The sequence below is a fragment of the Esox lucius genome, chromosome 4 (genome assembly GCF_011004845.1).
Source record: "Esox lucius isolate fEsoLuc1 chromosome 4, fEsoLuc1.pri, whole genome shotgun sequence".
In the NCBI taxonomy this organism is placed as follows: Eukaryota; Metazoa; Chordata; class Actinopteri; order Esociformes; family Esocidae; genus Esox; species Esox lucius.
Genome location: NC_047572.1, coordinates 17,201,770 through 17,213,865, shown reverse-complemented (window position 1 = coordinate 17,213,865; position 12,096 = coordinate 17,201,770). Strand labels below are relative to the sequence as shown.

The 12,096-nt window shown below is 43.9% G+C and overlaps 1 protein-coding gene across 1 annotated transcript; it reads left to right on the top strand.

The window, feature by feature from the left end:
- Positions 1-4,835: 4,835 nt before the first annotated feature.
- On the top strand, positions 4,836-8,109 carry ttc9c (tetratricopeptide repeat domain 9C). The gene is given in 4 exon segments (NM_001304029.1): positions 4,836-4,932; positions 5,406-5,754; positions 7,238-7,420; positions 7,622-8,109. Coding segments are annotated over 3 exon segments (669 nt in total). The 5' UTR covers positions 4,836-4,932; positions 5,406-5,417; the 3' UTR covers positions 7,771-8,109.
- The last annotated feature ends 3,987 nt before the right edge of the window (positions 8,110-12,096 follow it).

Below are 12,096 nucleotides of genomic sequence, written 5' to 3'. Positions count from 1 at the left end.
ACTACCTAGTATATGTTACCCATAATACAGTAACTCTGTCCAGCCATGTAGAGGGAGAGCAAAAGTATTTGTGGTATGAAGTCGGACTGCTACAATACCCTACACTCCAGCACTTGCATATGTTCTAACGACCTGAGAAATATTTCCTCTTCTGGCTCGTGAAGGATTTATGTGGGTGTTCAGAAACAAATTTCAAGATATTTACAGAATATCTTTCACCAAAAATGTGCATCTGTCTATGACATTTTTTCCCAGTACAAGAGATTAATGACATATTAATGTTAAAAAATATAATCTCTGTGTTAAAAAAGTATATCAGATGTGGATTTTTAAATTTTGTTCACAAGATAGCTTCACAAGATAGCTTCACATTACAGGAAAAACAGTCTAAAATGTAGACAATCATAAAATAGGTGTTTAATCAATTCTGATTCAAGTTCACCAAAACTACAACACTGGTAACACCTGTTATATATATTTTGAAATAAGTTAAATACTTAAAAGGAAGAACCTATGGAGTATCCTCATGGTATCTATGCAGAATCTCCACGTAGAGTTCCTTTATTTTATTTTGTCGAGTGAACCAAGCACGTCGCCAGTTCACATCAAATTATGTAGGAATTTATTTGCTTTAGAAAAAAAAAACGTATTTGATAGTTGTTAAAATTCTTGTCTAGTAAATTGACCTGGATAAAAATATGTTTTCCCCAGAATGTGTAGCTACTGTATTACTGTAGTAAAAATTATATCCTACAACAGCTTTTGTTTTGGAACTAATTATGGTAAAATAACATGTTGCTACCGATTGTTACAGTTCTATAGACCAGTGGCTCCCAACCTTTTTCAGTGGGCAATTCTAGATGTGCAATCGAGGCAAATTGAAAGAATAAGGTAGCATGTGCAACTGGGATGCAGAGATAGCAGCAATGATGTCCCAAAGATAGACATGTATATGTAACAACTGTAAAAATGCAAGAACAATGGCAGTTCTAAATGTGCAAAGAGGCTAATTGAATGTTCAAGGTTCATGTGCAACTGAAATGCAGGGATAGCAGCAGTGAGGTTCCCGGGGTAGACACGTACCGGTAACAACTGAAAAACTAGTGGCAACCGGACCTCTTGGCTAATTAGGAAGTTCAAATAACTTTTTAGCGTAAAGGGGTTGATTGGTGACTTTGACATTAACCTCCTGAGACCCAGTGTCCACATATGTGGACATTTTAGGCTTCCTGCCCCAAAGGTCAGGTCTATATATAGCCCATTATTCACAACATCGGTTAGGACATTTGGATTCAATTATTATAATTTTAATTAGTAACCTTGTGTTGCTTTTGCTTGAAATCAGGCCCGGCTTCATTGATTTCAATGGAAAATTATTACTTTCTCACTTGTGCCCCGTGAATCATTTTGTCGTGAGGACTAAAATGTATTTCAGAGCTGGGCCTGGATTCCTCTTTATTTAATTTCGTACCCAAGAAAGAACTCTTATTCTGATGGATTACAAGAGTACATGACCCAGAAGTAGATCGTTGTGCTTGGGGGTTTCACCATAGACATAATAAAGAGTAGACGCTGCATCGACCGCTACTGCCTACTGGCGCTGACGAGCCGTGGGACCGCCATCTTGGACCGGTCCGCCACTCCACTCAATGTAATCTGTTTTGGTAGGTGAAACGAGCTGTCAGCGCATTTAATTAATCATACCTCAGTGAATACCTTACTGATTTTCACGCGGGTTTTTTTGCTGCAAAGTTCATACATGTAGCTATGATACAGGACACATGGTTCGGCGTATTTTAATATTCATAGTTTTATATTCATCAAAACTGTGAACATAATCCCCAAAAAGGGAGAAAAACAGGAACATTTCCAGTTTGACTATGATTCTGATTGAAACACCTAATGTGTAAATAGTGGCAGTAAAGTCATAAATATATATTTCTCTCTCTCTCATTTCACAGACCCCATCCCAACATACACACATGGGTCCCAGTCTAAAATAGCAGGATGACATGAAATGTGACAGTTTTTATTTAAACTGCACATTTACTTTGTTGAAACTCCCTTGAAAAGTCTGCAAACTTAATTAATGTATAAATTTTCAAAACACAGTTACAAGTGCTTTTCAGAAACCAGAGGGAAAGAGATCAGGGCTAAGACAATCACAAACACAAGGACATAATGTAAAGATAAACTTCATTATACACAAGCTCACAAACCCAGTATAAGGCAAAGGAGACCAACATTTGGATTCCTGGAGACACACACCATGAGGCTAGAGTTCATGAAACACAAACAAACAGAGGTATTTACAGACCCACCAACACTTACAGCAGTATTCACATAAAATGTGACAGACCACTGTTTTCAGGCAGTTTTAAGCCATTGCTTTCAGTTTCAGTGTTACACTTGTCAGAATGATGACAGATATGACATAAAGATACTATGTGTGATGAGTAAGGTTAAAGTACAGATATAAAGCTTAGAATTAGTTTTGGGATGCTGGAATTTAGGATTCAAGTCTTGAATTGTCGTGGAATCACACACATGCACACGCTCTAAAACCCCTGAAAGAGGACAGTTCTTCCTCGTGCTCCCTTTCTGCAGTTCAATAGAGGTGAGTTTGGTAATGTGGTGTAGCCTTATTTTGAGAAACACAGACACAACCAATGACAACAAGTCAGAATGATGGTTGTCGATGCCAAACTGAGTCTCCTCAATGTGTTCCCCAAGCAGAAAAACATCCTCCTTTCCAATCTCCTCCCGGACGATGTCTGTGACTGTCGACACCTTAGGAGCTGGCATTGGTGAAGCTTGGCGGATCACCCTCTCTGCAGCACTCAGCACCTTATTAAAATAATAATTGTAAAAATACATTATATTTATTTAGTGCTTTACACAGGTGAGACACCACACCGAACCATCAGGCGGCGGAAGATGGCCTGGAAGTGCCGATGGATTGTTATTCCAGCCTCCTTATATGGAAAACAGGCACACAATACATACATTACTCACAAGACAAAGATATTCATTAGGTATATTTTCAAAATTGTAATTAAAAAGCACCAACCCTACCTGACGCTCTGATTGAATTAAATAGGAGCTCCAAGTGATCTTGGCTGAACCTGTAGGTGAGCACATACCGCTGAACTAAATAATAAGTTTGTTTGAAAACCATTCTACTATCAGATGTTCTGTTACCTTTATTTTAAGTGGGGTGGGTATGAGACATGAGAGGTAACTTACTTTTGTTAGGGCGAATTACACGTGAATAATACACAGTGTTGGGCAAGTTACTTGGAAATTGCAGTGAGCTAAGCTATTAGTTACTCTGTCATGAATAAAGCTTCACTACACAAAAGCTACCATCCAGTCAAATGTAGCAAGCTAAGTAACACAAACACAGCAGTAGGCTAGTTCATTACATAGGAAGCTACTTTAAGTTGTGCTAATTTCACATGACAAGAAAAGTAGCTTGTGTGGCCAAGCTACTTGGTAAGTAAAGGAGTTACTACTACTGAAAAGTTACTTGATTCTGGAAATAGTGAAGCTACCACCAAAATACTAAGTTACTAGCTAAGCTAGTACTGCCCAACAATGATAATACCGTCTTTTATTTATATAAATATATAATTAGCTGGCCAATGTTATACCAGTAATATTTGCTTTATTTCTACAATAGCATTATTGAGTCAGTTGTAATCTAAGTCAGTGTTACAGAATATGACTTATCAAGTCTCAGTTCGCTGGGTGAACACCGGCTGGTGTAGTAAACATAGCCTAGCTAGCTGGATACGATTTCAGTACAGTAATATCAAAGATCCTTGCTCCTTCTCAACTCTGTGGTAATATTCTAGTCACAAAATACAACCAATAATACGGTAATGTTAAATCTTACTTGTGAAAAGTAATCCCTCGAGCCCTGCTATCGATGGTCCGCCGATATGAGCAGGAGTATGCTCCACAGTGTTCTGGCATCGTTGCTTCTGCTGATACACAAATAGGAGTATGACCGGTCAAAGATGGCGGCCGTATTTCTCGCGCCCCAGCAGCCAATGCGACGTCTACTATTTATTATGTCTATGGGTTTCACAGCACTAGTAGCGTCATGCTGGCAACATTAGAGATGCCGTAGCAACAATAAGACCTCCGGTTTTCGGATTTTGACTTCAAAATAAACGTCCGCGGTATAACGCGATGTTAATAATATTAAATTAATCTATTTTGCTGCTTTGCTTAGTGTATATTGTAAATATGTAGATAATAAAAGCAATACCTACATATTAAAAAATATTTAAAAAAATGCTTTTTAAATAGTACTTCAAAAAGGATTAATAATATTCTAAGGAATGGAGATAGAGTAAACTGTTGTTGTAAACATTTTATATTTTAAATAGTTGATTAATCCTTTATAATGTAATTCTTGTTAACAATATTTATTTCATATCCATTGAGTTACATTGTGGCCAATGGTGTGGGTGGAGTTAAATGCCAGCAACAATTACAAATACATAATGCCCCTTGATTTTTTTTAGCAAAGGATCACTCCATACAGTCTACTGAACATTTCCTACAATACATTCACTGCAGCGTGAATGTATTGTTTTTTCTGTATAGGGCAATATGTATGTGTACAGTCTATTTTTGACATTGGAACGTGTTTTAATACCCACTTTTTATTGAAATTACTCCTAAATATGATAAAGTATTAATAGTGTCAATGTTTTGAGAGGTACATTTTGTTAAATAATACATTCAATTTATGTCAGTTTTTAAATAATTCGTTGGTCTCTTTTATTTTGAAATGTTCCAAATGTTCGTTTTTTTTATGTTGTACACAAGACGCTGATCACAGCACTGTTAGGTAGCTAACAAGCTAGGTGGTCGACAAATATTTGTATTTTTTTTCCTGAAAGATCAACAGACTGTAAGGTATGCCAGCATTGTACTTTAATATGAATATCTTATAAACGTTATATGATATCGTGAATTCAGGTTGCATTGCATAGCGCTCACCACATGCTACTTGGTTGTCTGTCGCGTGATATAGCAACAAGGTAAATTGTAGTCAGGTATTGATATCCCATATCCAACTCGCTGTATTTAATAAATAATTTTGTGTGTTTTAAAATCAAAAGACCGAGATATTCTCGAAGTGTGTCAAATATTCAGAGGATGTTAACGAACTTATGTTGCTCACCAAGTCAATTAACTAGCGATATGTGTTTAAGACCAAGCAGTCAATACAGATTTGCATTTGAAATATACTAGGCGGTGTGATCCAGACGTACAGGAGCAATTTGATGTCTGAAGAATGTCGTTTTTGTTCTAATTATACAGTATCCAGTATATATATATATACAGTATACATATGGAATATATTTATTTTCGCAATTTCTTAACAGCCGTCAACTTCCATGGCCAGCCCAGGGATACCAAGGGATGAAAGTTTGGAGCTGGGGCCAGGTGCTGCAGTGGCAAGCTTTTCAGGCTCTTCTGCCAAGGCTGGTGTCAAAGTAGATGTCCAGCTTCAAGATGCTGCCCGCCTAAAAACGGAGGGGAACAAATTTTACAAGGAGAAGAACATTCGCTCTGCTATTGGACGCTATCACCGCTCACTACTCATTCTGCGGAGTTTAGACTCTGATATCACTGCTGCGGTGAAAGGATTTGGTCCTGAGGCTCCGGTACTCAACGCAGGACAAGAGGATTTACTTAGGAACATACAGGTTGACTGCTACAACAATTTAGCAGGTAGTCACAGGGTGTCACTCTACGAAGGTGTGATACTTCAGGGGCCTCCTACAGCAGGTTGTTACGTAGCTCGCAGGCCATTTGAGTAGTTGACAATTATTTTGAGGTACTGGCAGTTTTCACGCGTTCCACCTCAAATAATCTCACAAATAACAAGCACCGCAGTCTCCCAGCTATTATCTAATCAACACAAATGTGACTTTACTCAGTTTAGACGCTACTGGATTAAAAAGGGAAACCTAACACAATAGCTGGCAATTAATTTACAGCATGTTATGGCTGTTTGTTGTTCGCGTTTGAACCTCAGCTCAGCACTTTCTGCGCTGCAGGTGTAAATGGAGCTCCCATGGAGCAGTAGAAGGATGGAATGGTTCTCTTGGGTAAATCTGTTAACTCTGATGGCCAATATGGGTAGAGTGGATGAACTTTAATGATTGAGATGCCTTTCTATCTGTACTTTGTTGGCCAAACTAATTCAGTATGACATTTTAATGAGGTAGGCTAATGTGCTGATTCTGTTGAACACACATGCCTGGTTCAAGAATTGTTTTTATAAAGCCTTTTTTAATTTATTTTTTAAACATCACCAGGTGTCACGTGTGCTTATACAGATATCCAGCCTAAAAGCCCAAGCAGCAAGTAGAAATAGATGTACAGTGGCTAGGATAAACTGCTTTGTTTTTCTAGGGAAAATCCTGATGTTACAGCATCGAATGCTTTTACTTTGAACAATCGGTCCATGCTTTGTGGTTGCCAAATAGCATCATTCTTGGCACTTTGTATGGTGCTTCTGGGTGTGAATCAGAGAGAAGATGAAGTCTCAGAACATAATGTTACATTACATGCATAAAAAAGTGGTTTAAAGGTGCACTCTCATCACTTGATCACCCCCATTAAATTGGCCAAGCTCTTTCAAAAACACAGTGATTTCCACATCATGTCTGAGACATATTACCACTAATCAAAATCCATTGTAAATAAGGTTCAGGCATGCAGCAAGTCATTAGTAAAGGACGAGGCACTGTTCTCTTTTAAGCAGCTAGAATCAGTTGTCACTGTTATTCTACCTTATAAACTAATATTTCATCCTAAGGTTGGACCTATGCAGTAATTTCTCTTTACAAAAATTACCTAGGGAAAATGTGCTCATTTTAAAGCAAACAAGAGTAGCTTGTCACATTTTGTTTTGTATATGTAGCTCTCATGCCCGAAAAGGTCTCCTACCTGAGTTCTAGTATCATGTAGTGTCGCACTGGCTGGAACCAATCATGTGTTTATAGACATTTATACACAGCACCGGCTGTAACTCACACCATTCTGAGGCTACGGAAGAGGAGGGTTATTCTACAACTGAGCCAGAACAGTGTTAAATATAACTTAGATATTATATTACACTTTCTCCTCGTCCTCATTGCTAACCGCAAAGTAAACCCTGATCGCAACCATATTTTTCTCCTCTCTGTTCCATCTTCCTTTCTCCCAGCCTGTCTGCTGCAGAGGGAGCATACTGACTACACCCGTGTCCTGGAGTACAGTTTGCGGGTGTTGCGGTGGCGGCCAGGTGATGTAAAGGCCCTGTACAGGGCAGGAGTGGCCACTCTGGAGCTGGGAGACGCACAGGGTGCCAAGCAGTACCTCACTCAGGCCACCAAAGGACAACCCAACGGTAGTCTGGCTTTTTGGTTACTGTCTCTTTAGGGTTAGCGCTCCCTACCGCACCCTTTTGAAGTATAACAAAAACAGGCTATTGTTGAGTTGAGTGCATGTTATATGCGTAATATACTATTCCTCCCAGAGAATTGCATTATTGTGTCTTCACGCTTTTTCTATTTTCCTATTAACTTTTTCACTTATTTCACGCTGGAAGACGCCAACGTGAGGAGGCACCTGCAGCGAGTGGAAGAGAGGCTCAGCACGGAGTACCAGAAGGAGAAGGCTCTGTACCAGGGCATGTTTTCCTCCGGTCAGAGGAATGGATCCGGAGAGGGGGCCAGCGTAGGAGTTACCCAGAAATAAGTTCCATCGCGAGGGATCTTCTGTTGTTTCAGTCTAGGCTGAAGAACTTTGGAGAAGAAGAAACTAGCCAAGACCTCTGTGGTTCAGTGGCCAATGATTATTCAGAGGCTTACTCTGGCCCACCCAGTGTTATACTGGACTCCAACATGCCCAACATGTTAAAATGGAGGGAAATTGTACCTGATATCCGACCGCAAAGTTGTTGGTCAAAGCGACTGAAGGATTGACATTTTGCACTGTTCAAACTCCTTATCTTCTGAATGTGGTTGGTTCTGGTCTCATAATTAGTCCTGTTCGTATCTTTGTTCAAAATCTTTTGATTCAAATAAATATTTTTAGAAATGACAGCAATGTTCACACTTGGAAAAAAATTATTCACAAAGACTCATAAGATTCATTAGAAGTTTCCTTTATTAGATATCAATAATCCATGAAGATACACAAATGTGTTTCAAATAACACTATTCTTAATATTATTACTCTGTATTGATATCTATTTCAAAATCCTGAGCACAATATATCGATTTATAGAACATTTTGTTTGCTGATTTTGGTCTTCATGGCCAATATGATTGTACTTCAAAGGCAACATACAGTATATAAAGTTTGATTTGATACACCCAGAGAGGAGAGCAAGCTCACAGACTCACAATATCCATGACAGTGCACAGAGAGCAGTTACAGAGCAGCATGCAGAGGGGACCAATCATACAGACACACACCGCCACACACTACTGAGAGTAACAGCATTGAGTTCAGAATGGGGACACTGGCACAGCCTCATTGACTGGAAATACTACCAACTGATATTCTGACTGACTTAGAGGCAGAAACACCTTCTTGATTGCATTGATACACTGTAACGGCCTCACTTCCTAGACGTCTTGTGTTTCAAACTGAGAGACCTCACTGAGCTAAACACTCTCCTACTCAGGTCCCTAAGCGAGCGCGAGCGTGTGAGGGGTGCCCGACTCGGAGGAGGGGATGGAGAGGATGACGGGGAGGAGAGAGGAGGAGAGAGGGACATGCAGCTTCCCTCCAAACTCTGAGAGCGAGAGAGGTGGAAGAGGCTTGCTGTAGACGACGGGCGCTTGTCCTCTCCGCCCAACGGACGAACCCCTTCCACGCTGAGCTCCATCCCTCTGCCGATGTCCAGCGAGGAGGCCCATTGTGCCCTCCTAAAATGCTCCTCCCTCTGTGGCCGAGGCTCAAGAACGTCCCCCTGGGACTCGCTGCGGAAGAGTGCCCGTCTGGACAGCCTCAGACTGGAGCTACACCGGTCCCAGCCACCCTTCCCGTGTCGTTTAGAGCCACTGTTCTCTTTTTCTCGCCTTTCTGCCTCTTTATTGGCCTGCTGCTTTTCCTTTAGGTAATCTTTCTCCTTTCTCCTTATTCCGTCTCTCTTCCACCTCTCCTTGTTCTCTTCCTCGGCCGCCTTCCCCCGTGAACGTCCTTCGAAGCCCCGCCAGAGTTTAGACGGGCCCTTTTTTGGCGTCTGGGCCACTTGGGCTGTGATGTGATTGCCGTCCTCTCCCCAGTTGCTGCTGTAACACCTCTCCTTCCTGTTGAAGCTGCTCACTGTCGACGCCCTCACCAGCTCGCGTGACACGTGCTTTCCCTGGTAGAGTCCCTCTCCATCCACCCTCCTCCAAACGTCTCCCTCCCCGTCCAACCTCCAACCACCCCCTCCATTCCCTCCGCCTGCACCCTGGCGCAGCGACCCCCCTCTGGGCCGGACACCGCCCCCTTGGGGCGAGCTGCTGTCGCTGACACGCGGCAAGGAGCACTGAAACGGGTCATCCCTCCGGAACACGGAGAAAGGTGTGGAGCCCAGGGGGGAGGGCTGGAGAGGCCGAGGCGGGGAGCGTATCCTCGGGCGGTCACGGGACAAGGGGGACGAGGCGTTGGACAAGGAGGGATCCGGAGGGGTTTGCTGGCAGTGAAATGTGTGCGTGTGATGGTGGGTGACGTGATGGAGGGTTCTGGTGGGGGTGGATTGGTATGGCTGACCGCGGCTACTCGAGTGGGGGCTGGAGGTGTAGGGAGGAGTGAGGCCCGAGTGGGACTGCGGGGAATGGGTGACGCTGAGGGACAGGTGGACTGGCCTCTGGGGGTCCAGGTCAGTGTCAACACTGCCGTGGTGGTTTTGGTGGATGCCGGAATAATCACGGTGATGAGTCTGGCGGTCCCTCTGGGCCATCTGGCGGGAGGAAGGGGAGTAGCTTGGAGCTTTACGCTCCGACCCCAGACATCTTCTCTCCGAGTCGCTCTGGAAACAGTCAACGTCCAGTTCCACGCCCTGCTCCATCAGACCCACCACCACGGCCCGGGGCAGGCCAGAGAGACGCGAGATCTCCCCGACCATCGCAGAGTCCTCGCTCAGCGTACCGCTGTCCTGGGCGCTGATGCTGGGCTGACTCGCTGTCACTTTCCCAGGGGAGGAGTCCAGTCCGCTCCAGTCCAATGAGCGGGAGAAACCCTGCCCGGATCCCGACCCCGTGACCTCCAGAGAGCTGCGATGGTTGAGATTGGTTGGACAGGTGGAGATACGCGGCCGTGCCCTCAGGGCCGGGGTGGGAGTGGCGGCGGTGGAGAGGGAGGAGGTGGAAGGAGACGGGGAGGCAGTGGGGAGAACATGGTCGCTCTTTAATCCACCACTTGTGTTGACACCTTTGGAGTTTTTCGAGTCCAAACTGAGGTTTTTGTTCAAATTGGGGTTGAGATTGAGGTTTAGGTTGAGGTGGAGGCTGATGTTGAGGTCCTCGCCAGTCACAGAGGGCAGGTGGCCCAGGTTGATGGAGTTCCTACTGGCTTTATTCCCAATACTGCTGAGGCTGACTCGTGCAGAGTTGCCCAAGAGAGACTTGCAGGGTGTCGTGCTGCCCCCCACCAGGTTGGAAGGTGTACTGCGGCTCTCGAAGGCAGACAGTGACTGGGTGGAGCCGTGGCCAGGGGTTCTGGGGACCCTGTGGGAGCCCGGCTTGGGTGTGGCGGTGGGGGTGGTGTCAGGCGGGGCGACTCGGCTGCGGTATTGGCGAGCCAGCCTGGTGATGTACTGCTCCAGCTGGCTGAAGCTGGAGGGGGGAGGAGGCTGGGGGGCACGGAAGAGAGGGTGGGACTGGGACTCCTCAGCTTGGGTGTTTTCGGGACTTGGCGAGAGGTGGGGAGACTGAGAGGGGTCCTGGCTTGAGGTGAAGAGGGGGCTCTGGAGGGCAACAGCATGCAGTGGGCTAGGGTACGGGTATACTTCCTTGGTCCTCCGGGACACCAGGTCAGTACAGAACCTGGGGTCGAGTTGGGGTCGAGGGTCAGAAAGAGGGAGGAGAGATCCAGGGAGGGGGTCAGCCAGGCTGGAGCACAGGTCAGACAGGAACAGGAGGCTGTTCATTTCAAGGTCACCTGAAATAAAGTTGAGGATGAATGAATGTCAGGACTGATTAATGTTTTTTAATTATTATTATTTATTTTTTATTAATGTTTACCATGACTTCCTGAACCAGAAAAGGAACCAGGCAAGCCTAGTTCAGCCAGCCCGCAACTGAAAGTGATGAATGTTATTCCCCGCACTGCATGCCGGGGTCACCCACATGAGATGCTATATCTTTAGCCACTACACCACGGAACTGCATGCTTATCAAGTGTCGGTATACAGTCTCGACATTAGATCATTTTGTCACGTATTAACATCATCCAAAGTTTGAATATTTCACTAGACACCATTAAGCATTGTGTTAAACTGACTAACGTTTCTTATTAAGTTTACCTCAACCACAAATAGCATACTGTAACTATCATTATAGGTGACGATAACTGACTTTTTTTGCCAAGTGAAAAGATGAGAGAATCGTGTAGCCAGCAAAGTGTTTGTCTATCCTGAACAAATCCTAATGCATAATTTGCTTAGACAGGAGTTGAACGTGGGACCTGTTGTTCTGTAGTCCGCGTCTCTAACCACTTCGCTGTTTAACAAGGGTGGGCCACTCAGTTGCTCGCTCGCTCACTCAGAGACATTCGCTCTTCTAGGCCGACTCCACTTACACGGTCCGGCAAAAACTAAAAGTATTAGAGAAGACTCACTGTAAAACAAACATGATCTACAAGAGCGTTTTTTGCCGAAAGAGCAGTATGTCAGATTCCAACCCGTGCTGCAGCAGTACATGCGCATCGTAGTCAGAGGCTTCGACCCCTGGACCATGCTAGCTCCCATTGCAGGTTCATTTAATTGACAGGTCATGTGGATGGACACCTTTAACAACTACCAACATGACCTCCCACACAAGCATGCTTGTTTAGATTAGATGTGCCTGAACGCAGGATGAATAATGC